The sequence below is a fragment of the Colius striatus genome, chromosome 2, assembly GCF_028858725.1.
Source record: "Colius striatus isolate bColStr4 chromosome 2, bColStr4.1.hap1, whole genome shotgun sequence".
Lineage (NCBI taxonomy): Eukaryota > Metazoa > Chordata > Aves > Coliiformes > Coliidae > Colius > Colius striatus.
The window spans coordinates 92,522,097-92,543,473 of NC_084760.1; the positions used below are offsets into that span (position 1 = coordinate 92,522,097).

General features: G+C 42.2%; 1 protein-coding gene across 2 annotated transcripts in view; it reads right to left on the reverse strand.

The window, feature by feature from the left end:
- Positions 1–20,991, reverse strand: part of TP53BP2 (tumor protein p53 binding protein 2) — a 53,400-nt gene extending 32,409 nt beyond the window's left edge. Inside the window, exon 1 of one of the 2 annotated variants that reach the window (XM_061991490.1) lies at positions 20,765–20,991. In XM_061991490.1, coding sequence (XP_061847474.1) covers positions 20,765–20,791 — 27 coding nt within the window. In that variant the 5' untranslated portion in view covers positions 20,792–20,991. Of the gene's footprint in view, positions 1–7,513; positions 7,572–20,764 lie in introns of those variants that run through there. The other variant, XM_061991491.1, reaches the window with a different exon arrangement.
- Positions 20,992–21,377: the final 386 nt, after the last annotated feature.

Here is a 21,377-nt window from a genome sequence, read left to right on the forward strand (position 1 = left end):
AGATGTCCCCTAGCAATTGCTTAAAGGCCAAAGTTGGCCCTGCTAAAGTAAAGGGTTGTGATCCAGCTTGGTATTCTGTTCCTCCTGCACAAGATCCTGAACTCTACCATCTCATGATTGCTGCAGCCAAGGCTGTCCTCAGTCTCCACCATTTCAACCAGACCCTGCTTGTTTGTGAGTACAAGATCCAGTAGTGCTCCTCTCCTAGTTGCAACATCCACCATTTGCATCAAGAAGTTACCATTGATGCATTGAAGGAATCACCTGGACTGTAAGTGGCTAGCCATATAGGTCTTCCAGCAGATGTCTGGGTAGTTGAAATCCCCCATGAGAATCAGGGCCTGTGATTTTGAGGCTGCTACCAGCTGCCTGTAGAAGACCTCATCAACCTCCCCATCCTGATCACATGGCCTGTAATAGCTAGCCTGCCCCTTAATTCTTACCCACAAAGTTGCAACTTGCCCCTCATCTTCACCTGGACAGAATTCAGTACATTGTGGTTGCTGTCTCACATCAAGAACAACTCCACCACCTCACCCTGTTGGCCTGCCTTTCCTAAAAAGGACATAGCCATCCATGACCACATTCCAGATATGTGAGCTGTCCCACCATGTCTCTGCAATTGCCACCAGATCATAGCCCACACAGACTTCCAGCTCCTCCTGTTTATTCCCCATGCTGGATGCATTGGAGTACAGGCATCTCAAGAAGGAAGTCAATCAAGATCCTTGATCTTTGGTTATTATTCTTTATAAACACACCACATAGCTAGATGTTACTCTTGATCATGTCTTCCTTGCCACAACCAGAAAATGAGCATTTGTAAAGTTAGTTGCTTTATTTAACAGAAAATATTGATGATTACCATTGCAACTACCTCACTGTACACTATTAATATTAAACTGCTATCAAAGTGGAGCTGTTAGCTAAAAATTCACATCAAATCTCTCTTGAGACCTATTCTCAACCTCAGAATCAACTGGCTGCTAGTCACACAACTTCCAGCAACACACACACACAAAACAACCCCAAAATATAACAAATCAAAGGTCTCCAGAAAGCAATTATTCTACTATCATTTTAAACAATATAAGTCTTATCAATAGGCTACACAGTTTAGTCTTTTTTCACACAGTTGGAAAAATAGCTTTTGCAGGAAAAGACAAATCCTTGCCTGGCCTCATTTTAGAGAGTAAAATGGGTAAATATCCTTATGAATAACAGTTTAAAGGCTAATTTTAAAAAGGGACAAATCAAACAAAGCAAAAGTAGTATAAATATCCTTCTAAATTAAAACAAAACAAAACACCCTTATTCATCCCACAACAACCACAAATGAAAAGCACTATCACAAACTTTATTTCTGTGATATTGTGTAAATATTCTGAAACAGGTATTTTTATGCACTGCAAAGTGAAATTTAGCCCCATCTTCTTCACAGTTTTAAGAACCCTTCTTGGGATTCTCCTCAAATACAACCGTGCACACACACATCCCTGACACCTCCAAAGCTTTTTCAAGGGTCTCTTAAGTCCCCTCAACCCCTACAAGAGAAGATGCCTCTATTCTTTTAAAAGCTTCTATGAAAAAATTCTACGCTTAGCATGTCTTGTTATACAGAGTATTTGTCCCACTTGTGGAAGCATAAATGCTTGCAAGTAGTATTCCACGTCCTGGAAATGTACCAGATTTGGCGCCAAAAGCATGCAGATCTTCTGATATCTGCTTTTGCCTAGCTCCCCAGGACAATGGTTTCTGAGAAATTCCTGACGACTTTCTACAAATATTCGAGAGGAAAAAAAAAGCCTGCTGAAAGAGAGCTCAAGACCTGTGCATATAATACTCCAGAAAGTGTTCTTATCTCCCAACTATTTCCTTGTCACATTATGGCAAAAATACCAGCCATCAAAACACATGGAGCTTTTAAGGAGAGGAATTGAGAGAGAATGTGAAAACTGCAAAGGCAGCAACAAAACTCCAGTTACTGATAGACAGAAGTTGGTGAATCCTGTGGAGGGCAGGCAGGCAGATGGAGCGGGACGCCCTGTGCTTGATGATTTTCGCTTGGATCAAGGCTGCTGCTCACTCCACAGTTCTGCTCTTGAAGAGGAGCATCCCACCTGCCATTTGAGGTCACAGCTGTTTGCCCACAGGCAGCAGAGGATTGGTTTTAACACTGCTCCCTCTCTGGTATGCTTTGTGTGGGCCAGAGCTGTGTGGCAGGCAGGATCAGTTTACCACATACACTTATTACATAGCGAAGACAGGCGCAACCGTTGTGTTTACAGCGAAGTGCATTGATGTACTGACCTAAATTAAGAGACAAAGCTTTCCAAGCAGGAACTCTGATACTCAGCTTTCATCTGTTGTCACTGAACATACTATCTTTTAGATGTAGCATTTCTAGAGGAGGCTGACAGTGAGGGATTACACGTACAACCAGATAAGAATATCACTTAAAACACATAAAATTGGGGCAGAAAGTATAAAATAATAAACAGGTTCCCATATAGCTTTAGAACAGGATTATATAGGTATGTCAAACATCAGCACTGCAACATTTAATGCTGTGCACCTTTGCGTTCAGACCAGTAAATCACACAAGCTGTGTATCCGCAGTAACATTTGTTAGTTTTAAAATACAAGCTCACTGATGGGAATTAACAGAAAATCATACAAAATATGGCATTACACACAAAGACCACCTAATTTGACCCTAGCAGGGCTGTTCACTCTACAGTGTGCCTGTTTATATCCAGTTATTAATCCTTAGGATTTACCAATACAGACAACTACACAGGAAGGATCACTTGTATCCACAATGCTCTGGATAATTACTAATATATTAAGCCAGAGCATTCAGCATTCAGCCCTGGTGTGGGGGGCCCATTTCTGAACCTTGGTAGTATCCACACTACCTCTATCCCACATATTCTAGGAAATGGATTAAAAAAGCTAATCAAACACTGCCAACTCCCTGAAAATATACCTCAAAGTCTTAAGAGTCTAAAGCAACTAAAAGGCTACAAAATTAATATGACCTTCAGTTACCTCATCCACTTCCCTTAAGCTCCAAGGACAATGTTAAGATGATTTAGAAGTCATATCTAAGGAGTTGTATACCTCCTTTCCCACTCAAATGCAGTCACATTTATTACCTTGCAGGGGAGAGGCAAGGAGCTAGCCCAGCCTGCTCCACTGCTTGCATATCTGCAAGATCTTCTCAGGCAGCCAGCTCTCACTTGGCCATGTCTGAGCCTAGAGCAAACACTGACCAGAGAGTATCCATCACACCGATATCGCTGTCCTCAGAGAGGGATGGAAAAGATAAAGATGTTGCCACAAAGCAGAAGCCTTCTATGGCTTCTTGGCACTACTCATAACCCTTGGTGGCTGCTGTGGCTTGCACCACCTCACACTGAGATGCCTAGAAATCTTCTTTCCCCTGGAAACAGTTCAAATGCCACATTTACTAATCACTAACAGATAGTTTGTATTACTGTTTGATCACTCAGCAGCAGAAAAACAAAGGAAACAAGAATACTCTCATGACACCTTGTTCAGAAGTTTGAATCCTGTAGACCACATCAAACTAGCGTGTAAAGTAGCCTTTTGCTCCTCTCTGAAGATGTTAAGACAGTTATATATAGGCATCTAGGAATTAAGACAGAAGGAAAAAAGAAAGAACAAAGTGGGGGAAAAAAAATCCATTTCAAGCTAGGCAAAAATGAAATCCCTTTTTTAAAAAAGAGAAAGACAAATCTCAGTCAGATCTTGCATTTGTTTTACAGATAGCATCCAGGCAAGTAGTTTAAAACCAGACAATTCCATTTAGCCTTGGATCTGAGTCTTTTCCTCTCTCCAGCTTTTAAAAAATGAGTTTTAGGAATGCCTAGCATAGAAGCTAAGCAGTTCTAGTTAGGGATCTGACTCCTGTTTAAGTTCCAAACTAAAGATTCCCCTCTCATTTTCCACCTCAGCCTCAGCAATTCACTGATGACACAAAGCTGGGCAGGTGCGTTAGTTTTGCTTGAGGGCTGGAAGGCTCTTAAGAGGGACCTGGACAGACTGGAGCAATGGGACAAGGCCAATTATATGAGATTTAACAAGGCCAAGTGCTGAGTCCTGTATTTGGGCCACAACAACCCCAGGCAACACTACAGGCTTGGGGATGTGAGGCAGTAAAATTGCCCAGTGGAAAAGGACCTGGGGGTGTTAATCAACAGTGGCTCAATAAGAGCCAGCAGTGTGCCCAAGTCGCCAAGAAGGCCAGTGGCATCCTGGCCTGTATCAGAAATAGTGAGACTAGTGGAACCAAGGAAGTGGTTGTTCCCCTGTACTTGGCACTGATGAGGCTGCATCTCAAATACTGTGTTCAGTTTTGGGGCATTGAGGTGCTGGAGCATGTCCAGAGATGAGCAACGAGGTGAAGAGTCTGGATAACAAGTCTGATGGGAAGTAGCTGAGAGAGCTGAGGGCATTTAGCCTGGAGGAGGCTGAGAGGAGACATGATCACTCTCTTTACTTCAAAGGAGGTTGTAGTAAGGTGGGGTTTGATCTCTTCTCCCAATTAATGAGTGACAGGACAAGAGGAAATGGCCTCAAGTTGTGCCAGAGGAGGTTTAGATTGGACACTAGGAAGAACTTTCTCACTGAGAGGGCTGTTAAGCACTGGAATGGCCTCTCCAGTGAAGTGGAGTCGTTATCCCTGGAGATATTCAAAATACACATAGATGAGGTGCTGAGAGACACAGTTTAGTGATGGGCTTGGCAGCATGAAGTTAGTGGTTGGACTTGGTGATCTTAAAGGTGTTTTCCAACCAAAACAATTATAGGATTCTAAGATGTACTCACTGTTTATAGGTACTTGAAAAGCTTTAAAACATAAAAGCATTCCGGTACTTTGGTATACTTGAAAGAAACCAGGGATGTGTTGCATACCTACTGAAGCAGTTCCTTAAAAAAAAAAAATGAAAATCAAACCACAGATTTCAGCTGACTCTACTACAGCTTAGAAAATAAAATTTTGCTGTTACAGAGGCATCAAATGAGGCAGTTCGATCGGACGCACCAAGGGCATCAAAGGGATGACCAAGGACACACAAGCTAAAGAAAAATAGAGTTTTTGCAAGGAATCAGTGTGATGTACAGCTTACAGCTCAATGGCAAAGCAAAGTACCAAATAAAGGAGGTTTCTGTGTCTCAAAAAGCCTGCCACTTTAGACATCTAAGAAAATTCAAATTGATGTGAACTACAACTTAGAGTTCTCTTAGCATGAAATGTATATTTTTTTTTCCAGTCCATATTACCAATGCATCATAGAATCATAGAATGGTAGGGGTTGGAAGGGACCTTTAGAGATCATCTAATACAACCCTACTGCAGAAGCAGGGTCACCACTAAGTCTGGACTCTAACTTACCCAGGAACAGGAAGAGAACGGAGCAAGAAAAAAAAACAAACAGGAGCACAGAAGATGGCATCAACTAAAGCAAGTCATACCCTACTTCATAATCCTCCATCTCTCTTCTGCACGTCAGTCCCAAATAGCTTTACATTTCCCTGCAAATCTGACCCATTTTTTGCTAAGCTCATCAACAGGATCATTTCCTACAATTACACTGATATTCAATATGACATAAGAGGTGTCAACATCTGCAAGTAAGATTTCAGATGAAAGTAAAATATCTAAGAATGACTCTCTCAAAAATGCTAGGTTATGACCACACTACACTTCAGCTCATTCTTTGTTGTACTAAAAAAAAAAAAAAAAGCTTCCAAACCTGTTTGGAATACAAACCTGAGTAAATACATGTCTTACAATTCACATACATCCAACAAGATATCAAAGACCTCATATCAATTTTCTCCTTAGATCAGAAGACCTCAATTATTGATTAAAAACAGGGAGGGAATAGAAATGCAATTTACTTTTCAGCTTTGATGGTGTTTCTATAAAGCATCAGACTTCTCTTAGTCCTTACTTATAAAACTGGTGTCATACACCTTACATATTAAAAGGCTGTTAAATTGGACATCTTCTAATTAATATACTAATGATATTCAATTATTCCGGATGCAAATATTCAGAGAGAAAACTCCCTGACTATGAACATGATGCAAATTTAAATATAGAGACTTCAAGGTTTAAAATGTTGAACATATTTTTTTTCCCCCCTCAACAGCTTCTAGTGAAAGATTTAATTCAGCTCACAATGTTTCAAATGTGAGATGACAATCTTCCTGGGCAAAACTCAGTCCTTTATAAATTAACTTAACCTTGGTTTTCACTATTTGCTGAATTCCTGACTTAATGTGGTCTTCCTGCACAGCACGTAACATACGATACAAACTGTGGCACCTATTCACATGGGCTTTTTCATCTTCAAAGCATCTTATAACCAGGAAGTTGTGACATAAGCAAGCAGTTCCCTACTTTGTAAGCAGGGAAACTGAGGCATATAAGACAGCAAGGACAGAGACTATAACATTATTTGGTAGCCAAACAAGCACATTGCCTCTGGCAATCGTGATTCATTTCATTAGCTTTCATTAAAGCTAATAATATCATTCTGTATCACATTCCATATTCTCTGCATTTTAAACTGAAACTTAATACCCTTGAACCACACAATACTACTGTAGGGGGTTTTTTATATTACCATAACACAACTAAGAAATGGTCTTAGCTTGCATAACCAATTTTCTTAGCTCTCATTTCTAAGAAGGCATTAAAAGTCACTCTTAAGGTTGATAATGCAATGCTTTGCAGTGAGTCCCTCTGTTGCCATCCAAGTTAAACCTATTACATTACACTGCAAATGGTTGGACATAGATGATATATCTTCCTATAACAAGGAGAATATGTACACTTGATGTATAAACAAGCCTCCAAAGATGAGCTCATAGCATGCCCTTCAACGACTTTTCTACACAGTGTGGTTACACAGCTGCAATATACATCCATACAGAAAACATAGTTGACAAATACGTGAAACAGCTTTTTTTAAACACTGTGTGGGATGGCAAAGAATTACAACAATGTAATTTACATCCTGAACTAAAATGTATTTTTAGAAGTTTATTTTAGATGAAAAAACAGTAACACAGAATTTTTAGAATTAATAACTATCAAATTCCACACACAGGTGACAGAAATGAGAAATAACTGCTTCCACCCACAGATACCTTCAGTTTTACCCATGAATTACTGTTCCCTGATAACATTAAACTGCTCCAAACAGAGTTTTAAAAGGGAAGTCTTGCATCTTACCTAGTGGGAACACTGATGCTGCACCTTTCCAGATAGCCACGAAGAAATGAGCTACTAAAATAGATATTTTTTGCTGACTTGAAGCAACTTTCTAAACCACAGAAGACAGCCTGCACAACAGCACATTTTCCTGTTCTCATAAGCAGTATTCTGAACTGCTGCATAGTTATGGCTCTCCATTTAATACAAAGCATACCACAATAAAGTAATTCAGTGATTCTTCCGCACCAAGTTCCTTACCTGAAAGGAGTCCTTCTGTAGGCAATATCCTCACTTATTGTACCTGAAGATTAAGGTACGTCAAGGTTTCGATAGACTTACAAGACAGGCATATGAGATTATAGCAATCCCTGATTCTTTTCATATTCAGCTGTCCAATGAAGCAAGGTTCAACAGAAATGCAGAGTAAAGTTCAATATTTGCCTCAGCCACACCCAAATGCATGGAGTTCGGTTCTTGTCATCTCACCCGCTGCACACACCATTCCATTTATATTGTACTGGCTTTTGGCCATAAATATGAGAAAGGAAGTTATGATGCAAGGTAGGTGGAGTACAGTAGGAAGCACCATGGGACTGTTCAGATTATTCCCATTCTATATAAAGCACAGCCCTTTTCCCTTTCAATTGTATCACAGAAGAAAACAAGACTGAGCCTTTATTCTCAAAGGCATGGTAGTTTCTGCTTGTGTGGATTGTTTTAAAGATAAAGTTATTATGTATTCGCATTTTATCTTAGGTAAAAACATCAATTTTTTCCAGGACTTAAAATACAACGTACATCTATGTGCACTTTGAGGGGGATGGGGAAAAAAAAGAGCTGGAAACAGCAAAGAGGAAGCTCTTCCCTTCCTTTTTTTTTCTCCCTCTTATCCTTAATGTAGGGAGAACAGAATGAAAGCCATCTGCTTTTGATATACACTAGGTAAACTGGGAAAACGCTATAGCATAAATGCCACATTACATCTCACTATCAGGCATGCATCTGAATCATCATTAGGGGAATCTGAAGAGCTCCAAGGAAAACAGTCTGAGCTCTGGCCAAGTAGCGTTGCTACCTAAAATTAATAGATGTAGGTTTGCAACTTTTATGCTTTATGGACTGCAACCCCAAAGACAGAACTCAGTGGTTGAGATCAGACTTAGAAACAGGGAAGATGCAAATACAAACTTCTTGCCAAATCTTATAGAAAGTCATCATCATCTTAGTTTAGCCATTCTGATTTTGTGAAGTGTCAGGTGGAGCACAGTCCTGGTAAATACAAGTAAATAACCCGCTGCCCTCCATCTTTCAGGAGAGTATTATACACAAGACCATTAAAGATGAGAGTTTTCCAAACAAAGACTTTTACTTTGAACTCAAGTTACATCTTCCGACATACTCAAGAAGAGAGTCCTCCCGTAAGCCAGACATTACAAAGGTCTATGCAAATGAAGCTCACTATTTTGGATGAAAGCTAAGCACGGGAGCAACCTACTCCGTGCTTCTTGGTTGGGCTACCACACATTACTGAAGGCAAGAGTGGCTCAAATTAAGCGCAGCTTTTAAAGCCACCCACACTTTTGCACTGCAGGTATCCATTGCAACATCAGTGTTAAAGTAGAAGAAAGTGTTCTAAAATATATATGGCCCAGTTTGTTTGGCTTTTAAGATAGATAAACTAAATGGGTTTCAGTAACATATGCAGGAAACCACAGTCTTTCACCAAGCACCCACATTTCTCAATACATCATGTGCAGCTCATTCTGCTCAGACCTGAATCCACACTTGGATTTGCACCAGTTTAGTTAAACAACTGCAGGAGTTCAGGGAAAACAAATGCTGAATATGTTCTTCATATTGTACCACATGGCAGCATATTCAAAGATCTCTTCCCACTGCCATCTGTCAAGTTCCTCTCCTACATAGACATAGACACCCCCCTCCCCACGTATTCTTCCTCTTTCTCCTCAAATCCTTCCTCATGGCTCCCTAGAGTCACTGCTTTTGCAGTGTTGGACACTTCATCAAAACCAGCTGCAAGTTGACTGGCAGAAAAGCAAGCCTACACATGGTGTTTGGACTTGTACTGTTGTTGTCCTACTTGGAACTTGCTCCTCCTCCTCCTGGAGTCAGCAAAGGAGAATTGGGTCTTTCAAGGCCTGCCCCTTGGGCAGACTCTGCTTCATCATCTGCATTCAGCACTGACTTATAAATACTTGGTACACAAGGAGAAAGCAATTAATATTCTTTTCAGGCAGATAGAAAATTATACCACTTAATTCTTACAATAGGTACTATGCTTTGGACAAGAATAACAGTCTAACTCATACAACATAACCACAAGGGTTTACAGTTGGTCTTCCTCCCATTCTTCACTATCACAACACTCATTGCGCCTAGCAAGAGCCTAAAGCCAAGGCAACATCCAGGCCTAATGAGAGGGGTTATGAACTCAAGCTTAAGTCTGAATCATCTCAATTTTCTCTACTTGCGTCAAACCCAGAGGCAGTCTCTGCACTAAAAAAAAGAGTTAACTAAAGGAAATTTTTGAAAAAGAAACTAAGCTGCTCTTGCTGCTCTAGAGCTTTGCATCCCCCTCACTGGGAATGTTACACTTCTCTCTGCTCCCTAGATGGCTAGAGGCCGATAAAAAGCCATACTAAGTGCTGCCTGTGGGGACGCTTGAGAATTACACCTCTCAAACTAGTCCCTTAAGATGCATCTATATTCTTACAATGAAAAGAAAGCCTAGTATTTTTCCTAGTAATCAGAAAAAGGTTTTGTGCAAGCCAGGATCTTCCATAAGAAAAGCAAAGTTACACCCACGTCAGGGATAAAAAACTTATTTAACATAACCTACACTTTCACAAAACAGGCTATCACAGTAAACTGGCACCTATACCACCCACACCACACCACCCACTGCCTTAAATACCAACTCTTTATCAGGTTTAAAACTAACCATTTTTGGCTTTTCCAGCCAACGTATAAAAATGTCACCAATAAAAAGACGATCCAGATTCACACCAGGGAGCACATGACCTCAGCCCACCAGAACATGCAAATGAAATGCATGTTTATCACACAACAAGTGTCTGACCCACACATCAGGCAAATTTATTACCTTCTTATTTACTGGCAAGGGGACTGCGCTCCTGCAATGTGTCACAGTGGAGGCAGAGTATTGAAGTAGAAAAGAGGATTCTTTTTTTTTGAGAATGTCTAATCTCAATCAGGTTTGGTTGTTTGTTTGGGTTTTTTATTTAAAAGACCAAGAAAGCAGAAGCTTTGTGATTTAACAGTAAAACAAAACAATTCAGGAAGGCAGGAAAAAAGAAAAAAGCATAGAACACTGGTTTACTCCGATACCAGCAACTTCATAGAGCTCAGTGCCAACCACTTCTGAAAACACTACTTATATCATGTTAGTCACTACTCCAGGAAAATGTGTCACCTAGCTCCATGAAAGAGATATATGACAAACCAAAAGGCTAGTGACATGCACAGGTGGGTCAGGGGACACATCATTTCTGGCACCTGAAACTCTGACACGTTTAACCACCCTGGTAATTCCAGTGTGGGGAAAGACATAGTATACACTGTTCGGGCTGTTCTGTGATACAGGATGACCAATCTGGTATCCTAAAATACATTACAATTTGAAAATCAGGGGCATTTTAGCATACCACAGGTTGACACCTTTATGCCGAGATCCCCAAACATGATGTTCAGCCATCTACCTTCAGGACAAGTGAAAACGAAACAAAGCCAAGACAAACTATTTTGCGATGTGGTCTGAAATTCCTGTGTGCTTTACTGCTTTCAAGGTTAGCTTTGGCTTCCTATATACTTGCCTCCAGGAGGCTGAGGCTTCCTGCTATGTGAGTTCCTCAGTCTCACCGAGATAAATATATGTTTGTGTTAGTCCAACTTAATCCTTGAAGTGAGTGAGAATACCCAAAGGTGATGGAGAAATTCCCCTTTATTAACATCTCTCAAGACAAGAGGAAGGTTAAAGAAAGCATAAGATATCATCTGACTGTTACAGCTTAGCCAACCTAAATGGAGCTGACAGAGGTAAGCCATGCTCTACTCAGATCTTCCCCGTTATGTCCCATTATGCAGCCACAGAGCAAATCAATGCCAACCATATAAGCCTTTTTGTTGACTTCTGCCTCTAGTACAAGGTAGCATTTCCTTCCAACCATCACTGAACTGCTTACTAAATTCAAGGGTAAGCTACAAAACACACATGGCTTTGGGTGGGGATGGAAACCAAAGGAACAAGACCATCCATTTGAGCAGCATCCTACTATTAAATTAATTAGCTGTAAAGTCACACTATACCTTTGCAGAAGGGTAGCTTTTCCAATTCACCACCAGTTCTGGGTGTGAACATACTCCTGTTGCAAGAGAAACAACAGAAGGATGACCTTCACTTGTCAGACCCAGATGACTGCCAGTACGCTGAGAGTGAGCAGCCCATACAAAGCAATGCAGGCAACCAACATAGCCACAGCAGTGCCAAAGAAAACCAGCAGGAAATGCTTATGCTTGGTGATCATATCTATCTGACAACAATTGAAATTATTATTTAAGGCCATAAAGAAGGCTTTGTCCTACCACTTCTGGGCTGCAAACATGAAGGAAGTCATTAGTAACTGCGCAAATACTGAGGAATATTGCACTACAGCAGCACGTATTCAACTGGCACGGAAGACGAATTGAATTTTTACACCAAAACAGATGGAGCTTTTTCATTACTTTGCAAGTTAAAAGAGACCAGTGGGGCTACACCAACACTGGAAACGATGGATGGTCAGATGGCCTTAGTCAACCACATTATAATGTGAGATATACAAGTACAGCAGAACTTGGAAGGAGAAATCTTACCTCATCAGTCAGACCATTAGCTCACCAAGCACTCCACTTGATCTAAGCTTTGCTCCTATAATGTGAAGCTCTACGTGCCTTAACTTTCATCGGGAAACACTCAGCTACTATAACAGAAGCTGCGGGAGGGTGGCAGATTGTACAGTTGATCACTGTCTGACAGGTTTTATTTAAGTGCCACTCACTCCCCAGAGCTCCTTCTAGGCAACACCAAGCTCTACACAGACACACCAGCTGAGAAGGGAGAGCAGATGAGAGCAAGGCAGCAGGCTTCCTGAGTGGCTCTGCACATTGTCACCAGCAAAGTCAGGGCAGTGATCTCTGCAGACGTCCTTGTATGAAATGGTGGTCACTGAGGTGATCTCACAGCTAATTTAAATGAATTAAACATAGTAGAGTTTAATCAAATCAACATTTATATTATGCCAGGCTCCTCAATAGGCTTCTTTTGCCTCAAGAACTTCAGAAATTGTCCCGCTCAGTCTGTTAAAATTTGGCCACTCAGCTTCCCTGAAGGCAGAAAACCTTTTTCTGGTTTCTAACCCAGTCTCACTAAATGCTACTTGCAAGAGAAGCACTGTCAGGAACAATGGCTTTGTGCAACAGTGGGAAGTCGCACTGCAGAAAGACCCTGTGGGCAAGACTTATGTGTAAGAATAAGATTCAGAGGCAAGTAGCATGCAGTGTTGTTTCCATAGTTTCCCCACACAAACCTCTACTTGCACTAAAACGTTCTCAAAAGGCTGGAAAACATAGCGTGGCTACCACCAAAAAAGTGGCTATGGGGCAGCATGACAAGTAGGCAATGCTCTTCAAAAACATAGCTAATACGTGACCCATGGCAGAGGTGCTTTGTCCTTTCTGGTATTTCACAACCTTTCTGGTTTTCACCAAGGAGAGTCTGGAGTATTTGGCCTGGACCCTACACACTCTATCTTTCATAACTCAGTAACACTTACCTCCCTCCCTCTTTTGCAGCCAGCAATCAATCACATTCCATGCTACGTCAGCTTTTCCTGAAGACTTATGTTCAGAGTCTTGCTACAGCTGAGATCACAGAACCTCTAAGAAATTCTGGGAAGCTCATCTTTTAGAGAGTCTTCTCAGTCCTGGGATGCCCAAAGATGGCAAGAATGAATTTCATTTTCCTGGAGAAGGCAGGGCAGGAGCCATCAATCACTGTTCTGCATGGCCCAGATACTGATCTGGGTGAGGTTCTCCATTCAGGGAAGCATACACTTAGGTAGGATGGAGAGTAGGGTGAGAAAAAAAATGTGTTTGCACACATACTTTTTTTTCCCCCCTTTAAGAGAAGAAGAAAAGCTCATCAGATTTGCCAATACTCTCAAGCAGCAAGGAAACTACCACCAAATTGTAACTGCAAAGATACGACAAACAGATGAGTAAGAGCCCCAGCTACAGGGAGTAAGAGCCTTCCTGTACATTTCCATATGATTTGCTAGCTCAGCCAATTTGCACAGCTTGACCTTTGTCCAGTATAACTAAGGCATGAGAGGGGGAAGATCCCTCTGTATCTTACTGAAGAGGCTTGTGGCTACTGAAACCCGAAGAGGACAGTCACATTGCAGAAGGCCAAGCCTACACACCTTGAGAGTGCAAAGAGGATACTCTACATCAGTTCTTGCATGTAATCTTCCAGTTCCTTATTCACACACTGCAAGGCTGTGACATGTTCACAGGCCTGCAGGCTGCTGCTCCACTGGAGTGCAGCAGAGTTCAAATGCATTAAAAGAAACAGAATCTATGGGAGAAAATACAGACTTTACTCTTTAAAAAAAAACCAAACAAAACTGAAGGTAGGAAAAATTCATGATTCTAGAGACTCTTCTTTAGCTTTCAATTTAAAGAACAACAGGATTTAACATTGTTGCAATAGAGGAAAACTAGTAATCTAAGCTTAGATCTAAATTGCTCCTTAAGCAGTTAAGCTTCACAAAATAAAAGTATCAAAAGAAACAAGGAAAATCTCCTAACTTATTCAACAAAAACAAAGCATCCAAGATATGCCTTAAACAGTGAAATAGGAACAATGACTTTACATAAATGTAAAGGATTTATGAACAAGCACCTCTTTTAGTGACTCTTCAAGCGTGGAACAGAATAAACTGAAATGAGGGTCCTCTCCCTATTCATGATTAACTCTACAGAAATAGGGGTGTAGGCAATGCAAATACCTTAAGCAAGATCATTAAAACACATTTAACATATTGACTATGACAGACCATTCCAGACACACCACAATGTACCAGTTGGTTTGACTCTACCAACTCCCAAATCCGAGGCCAAACTCACTGCATGACCTTTAACAAGTAGATTAACCTCCCCACAGCTTCTGCTCCCTTTATTAAATGCTCTGATCCATAGCAGTTAGTATGTTACAGACCAGATGTTTGATATTGAACAACCCAAAATAATGTCAGAAGCCTTGAAGTCAGCAATGTGACAGTGTCCGTGTTTTTTCCTGGAGTTTGGGTACTACAACCCAGGTATATTGTAGACTGAGATTTTCTGGAATCAATTTCAGAATCAAGAGAAACATACAGAACCAGGGATAGCTGTAATGCATGTTTGATTTTAAAATCAGTATGCTTTACTTTGCAAAAGGATGAAATACAGATGAAAGAGCAGGATTTTTAAAAACTCAAGAAAGGCAAGAATTGTTCTTTAAATCCTTCTTTTAAAAATAGACACCAATAAAATCTAGGACATTGCACACAGTCATCTATCAAAGGATCACATCGTATTAAGACCTGGAAGCATCACTGTAGCATAGAAGAAATTGGCACAGAAACTATGTTACCATCTCAGTAACAAAATTCTTGGTCTTAACATCACAGCAGCAAAACCCAAAGGGCTCATCCTTTACACACAACATGGTTCAATCCCCATGTAATGCCACCACCATGGTGAAACAACTGGTGAGGACATACGCATGACTAACTCTAAACACCAGCATCAAGACCTCTAGTGTTAATGATTAACAAAGAGCAAATAGCAAAAGCAAGTGCAAGGCTGCTTTCTGCCTTTTAGCCTGTCCAACATCACAGAATCTAAGTCATGATTGTTGTTCTGTCATCAATTCACTCCCCTTGACTTTCCATGAACATTTATCCCAAAGTACACCAATAGTTATCTAACATCGTTTTAAACGTTTCAGGTCTTTCACGTTCCACACAAAAGCCTAAAACCTCAAAAACAGTTAAGCAACAGTGACTAAGATAATTAACTACACTTCACATGATGTCCAGGATTTCTAATGACCTTTATACACACAATATCATCTGACTGTTGAGAACTGAAGATCAGACAGACTTTGCCTGACTCATATGTGACTAAACTGAGAGAAACCAGGCCTAAAGATTAAAAAAAAACCCAAAAACTAAGAGCAAAGGGTTTTATCTGCCAGCTACCTGGAATAGGAGAATAGGAGCACCTTCTGGAAAGTAATTTTTTACACTTCAGAGGAAGTCAAAAGCCCAGCGATTAAAAGGATCTGGGGGTCCCTTTGTTATCAGTGGGCTCATACAAAAGGGAGCAAGAAGTTCTGCTCCAGCTGTGTCACCAAGCCATGGGAGGTAGCAGGAGTCAGCATCCTCAGGGTTAACTGGCTCCTTCTTCAGAGAAGCTGTAGGGCAGCAAGACACAACTTTGCCCATAATTAAACAAGCTCAATAACACACACAGTGGGAGGGAAAAGAGTCCCTGAGGCAGACTACTAACAAGGACAGCGGCTAAACAAATGCACTTTCAAGACTATTTCTTAATAATTTGAAAGAAAAACTAGGTACATTGCCATTCTGCTAGTTTATTCTGCTGAAATAACCTTTATACCTGCCTCTTTTGAAGTCCAATTGACTTGCATGTAAATAAATCTCACAAAGCAGATCTGCTCACTGGTAAAGGGGAGATCTCATCTAGCAATACCAAGAAGTTTTAAAAAAAACAAACAAACAAAAAAAAGTCCTGTGAATTATTCACCAGTCCCAAATTTCATCACTGCACTAGCTCATGAAACAGTAAATGCAAGAGCCAGCCATGAGGCACTCACACCCTGAACTATTGAACAGATCACAAGCAGCATAATTAGCTATTCCCATGGCCTCTGGAGCTTGATCTGCTATGAATTTGTAATCTTGCCCTTCCCCCATTTTAGATAAAAGCCACACAAAGAAACAAAGTTATTTAACATATTGCAGCGTAACACAACACAAATTGCAGATGGACTAAGGTACTCAAAGTCATCTGAGAAACTAAATGCATTTAAAGCTATTCCTGGGACAATTATTCAGGAGATGTAGAAAAAAAAACCTAACAATATTTTTTCTTTTGTAACAACAAAAAAAAAAGGAGCACTCTGGGAATCTCAAGACAGTATTTCATGTTGTGCATAATGACAGCTCACCAGTCTAAACAGAAGTGCAAGAGGTAGAAGTTATGAGTCAAGAAAGCTCACTAAATATCACCTAAGCTTTATTCAGCGTTCTAGACAAAATCCAATGAACACTGAATACCACATTAAAGTGTTTGTATACGACCATAAAATTAAAAAAAAAACCCTTTTAAATGACTAACATTAAATGGAAATTCAGCTAAAAGAACATGCAGTAGATACTAAACTGATCAAATGAAGATATGATGCATACGCTTGAAAGACCTGAACTCCCATTCAGGCACTGAAATCCATGAGGGCAGACAAGAAAAACAATATTAATTACTGATATACTTGATTGGATCTTAAATAATTTTAAATACTATAGGCAACAGGGCTGAGATCCTACAGATGACTTATTGGTATCACAACAAATTGGTAAAATCGACCAGGGGTCTGTTTGTTTATAAACTCATAGCTGCTCATCTTACAGAGTGCAAGAGATTAATTTCCTTTAAGGTTCCTTCAGTCAAGCAGCAGGAAAAGTGTTTCCCAAAAAAAACTGCTCAAAATGGATTGCTACCACACTATTTCAGTAATTCAGAACCCACATGACAATTCCAAGTAACCTCCTAAGGGAACAAACAAAATAACTTTCATCGTAGAGGGGTTTTTTTAAAGGTTAAGAATATATTTTTTAAAAATAAAACACATCCACAAAGTAGCAAACTTTCTGCAATGAAAATATGTACTTCAAGTTCAGTGCCTACTGGATGTAACAGCTCAGAAAAGACTACTTGGAACACGGCATTCAACAGACTTTACAATGAAAGCACAACTTATGGTATCAAAGTTACAGGGTTACACATAAACAAAGCACAGCTTAACTTGATTAGAAAAGAACATGTGATCTATCAGGAAACTCCAAATTCAGAGATTTAACCGATTTCTGATGATACAAGGCAAAACTAACTTTGGAATTGAATCACTCTCCCATTTGTCAAGTTAGTCTCTAACCCTAACAATACATCTGCATATTTGTATCCATTCTGATTTCAAGGAGGCTCCCAGTAACTACCACACAGAATATAAATTGCAAAATGGAACCTTATCAAGATCATCAACGGGGTTTGATCCGAAAACTTGCCTGGGCATTAAAGGATAGCTCAATCTGTGTTACCTCCTATTATCTGTGAAATGCCATTTATGCAGGATGCATAATGACGCAAATTATTTCTCAATACATGCTCATCTTTAGGGTAATAACGCAAAATAAGGGAGAGACCAATTATGCTGCAGAAAAATATGCTATTTCAGAAAGTGTGTGCAGCTCCTTTTGACTGCTTAACAGTACCAGTCACACTCCCACAAGCCTTCGCAGATGAAAGGTGAGACAACTTCACACAGCTTGCCAGTGTTAACCCTGTTATTACCTTCATCAGTACAGCTACACAGAAATTACTTCATACTACATCCTTATGCAGACTTTTAATCACATTGTCCTGACATATGGTTACAGCAGCAGTTTAGCTCCTATCTGTCATCACCACAAGGAAAACATTCCCATTTCAGGGTAGTCTCCCAAGAGCAGGAGTAGTTATGCTGCTACAGCAGTTTCCAGGCTTTTCACTGGCAGCTACTCAGAGGTGAATTCCTGGCTCAGCTCACGTCTGCTGTATTCCCCCGCTCAGGGTCACCAGCCCTCCTGTGTTGCTTAATCTCCTGTCCACACTGCCTTCTGGAGCAGGGGAGCGATGGACCTGGAGCAGAGTTAACACCTTACATAAACAATGTTATTTGGAGGGTGGGGAAGAGAAAAAGACATTGTAAGAAACAAAACATTTTGCAGATGGTTTCGAGCATTCAAATAAGGCAGATAGAGATACTCATGTCCATGAACACCTCATTACTGCGTAAGTAAAAGAGCATTCACATAACCCGCTCCCTCCCGACTTTCTTCAAACCCTCTTTCTTTCTGCACTGTAAACACTTCAGCCTTTTTTTATAAAGAGAAGAAATGATAATTAGTTCAGGGAAGAACAACAAAATAAAAAGGAAACCAGGAAATCTGTAAAAACACACACATAATGAAGATAAATAGCAAGAATTGCTTTTGGCACTGCATTTTCCACACTTTCATATTCACATATTTACTATAAAATGCATTTGAAAGTGGCAAATGGCTGTTTATTTGCTGTACAGCCAAGGGATCACAGCATCTTTTTTACCATGCTTTTACACTGTTTAATATAGTTGTTGGACATATTAGCCCTCTGAATATTACACTAAAACTGTTTTTGTTTCTAAAGCTGAACTCAAGTTCTATTAGTCATAATACTTATATTTTTAATTCCTTCAGCCACAATGGACACTCAAAAATCATTCATTATTCACAGTAAACACAATGTGGAAAGGCTGTATCCATCCCTTTATTTATGGGTTAAAAACCCGAATCACTAATGAGTTGAGTCATCAGCCACAGAAAAGTCTGAGCCACCAGAGCAATGTACACTCCGGAACTTGTCACCTGCAAACAACTGATGGGTTGAGACTGCTCCTGCTTGTTTTCTCATATATTCGCACTCAGTGACAGCAACAGCATCTCTTGGAGATTTCGCTATTATATGAGGGTGCTTACCTAACTCGGTTTTGACATGGTTTAAATTAACACCTTATTATATTTACTGCTTGTTTTTCTCAGCTTTTCGTGGGCAGATAATACCACAATTGCACAATACATTGACTATTTAATCTGTAGATGGGCTCGTATTCTTTCTGTTCCTCCCTCACTAGTTACAGCAAGAATCACTCAGCCTTCTCTAGTGTTCCGAGAGACCAAATTATCCCTCATTATTTCCTCTTAATTGCAGAGGAAGCATCTCACACTGATAGCGAAACAAGCGTTCCTGAAACACCCATACCCTTCCAGCATCGATTCCCAGTTTCACCTCCCAGTTTAGTTCCTTGCTCGCTTCAATTAGCTCCTGGAAGAGTTAAACAGGAAATAACCTTTCATAGAAGAGGGCTGCTGAAAGGACCACCTATTCGGCAGAGCTACTCGGTAGCCACATCGCCCGGGGGTAGATGAAGGAGACAATATTTAAAAGCACCCTCAGCTCGGGCTAAGCAGGTATTAAACTTGCTGGGATTTTCTGTACACATGCCAGTCTCTCGGAATATCAGATTATGGATTTCTTGGGCCATCCCTGCTGGTAAAACCAGGTATTTAGAGGCAGGCGTACTTTTTAAGGACACTGAGTATTTTATGTCATCATCTTCACGTATTTTGTGCTGAAAGGTAAGCAAAGCTGCTGTGCTCTGCTTTCACACAACTTCAGATGACAAAAAGGCTGTAGTTTTAAAATCCATGTTAAAACTCCAACAAGGAGGTGGTCCTCCCCCTTCCTTTTCAAAGTGTCGAAACAAAGACACCTCCCAGAGCAGGGCAGGTTTAATACACAGGGCCGCGAACAAACTCCTGAAACTCTCCAAGCCAGCAACGGGTAATCCTTCCCCTGAGAGCTCCTAATCACTTGGAACTGTAAACAACATGGACACCATATTCCTCTAAGAGTACGGGCAGCCGAACACGAACCCACTCCCCAGAAGCTGCAGATACGACTCGTTTCGAGGCAACTTTAAGAACTTCACGCAATTAAAAAAAAAAAAAAAGAAAGAAAAAAAAGGGGAAAAAAAAAGAGGCAGGATTCTACATTTCTGCTTTTTCTGCAGATGCCCTCCTGGAGCTGCGAGCAGCCCCTGGGGAGCAGCCTAATGTCCCCCCTAGGAGCCGGGCGAAGGGGGAAGGTCCTGAGCGCGATGGGCCCCGCTGCACTCCTGCCCCTCGGCCTCCCCGCGCTGGATCCGCTCCAGCGGGCCCGTCTAACAAGTTGATCCCGGCATGGAAGAGGAAGAAAAAGAAAAGCTGAAGGGGGGGGGGGGGGGGATAGGCAGCAAAGGCGGGAGGGGGAGGGGAAGCCCCAGCGCGGCCGCGGAGCCCACGCCGGGCGGAGGAAGGTAGGTAGGGGACTGCAGAAGAGGAGGCAAGGCCCGAGGGAGGGAGGGAAGGAAGGCCGGAGGGAAAGTAGCCCTCACACCCCGCTCCAAGCCCTCGGTATCCATTTTGCCTTCCGCTGCCCCGCTGCAACTTTCCGCGCCCGGGAGGGCAGCCCCCGGGCGTCGCCCGCCACGCCGAGCGCCCGCGGCCCTGCCCGCGCGGGACTCACCGGCATCATCTTGGAGCCGAACCGCATGGGGGCGGCCGGTGACCGGCCCCGCCGCCCGGAGCGGGAGACCGAAGACCCGGGTAGGCGGAGGACCCGCACTGCCGCCGGACGCGCGGGGAGACCTGTTGCGGGAAGCGCCCGGCGTGGCCTCACCGCCCGTCCTCCGCTTTGTTCCCACTGGACGCCACTCTCCCACCGCTGCCGTCGCCCCCGGCTGCGCTCCAAAACTAACCCCGGCCCGGCGAGGAGGAGCCGCCGCGCCCCGCCCGCCGCCCACCCCCGGGAGGGGCCGGCCCGGTTCCCGCGGGGGCCGGCCCGCCTCCTACCCCTCGCCGGGGTGCCCTGCCACGGCGGAGATGCCGCGAGGTACTTGGTCCCAGCCGACCGGGAGCTCAGCTTGCAGGGCCAGTGCGGCGGGGGTCAGCCTTCCCGGAGCCCGGGCCGGGTCTCCGCGGGAGGGGGCTGTGGCAATACGAGAGAGGCGTGAGCCCCCGCGGCGACTCCTCCCGCACATCCGTCCGAAACACGCCGGCCTCCGAGCCCCACGGAGGAGAGGGGCCCGCACAGTACGGGTCCATTCCCGGACCGGCAGCGGGGAAGCGCGGGTGGGAGA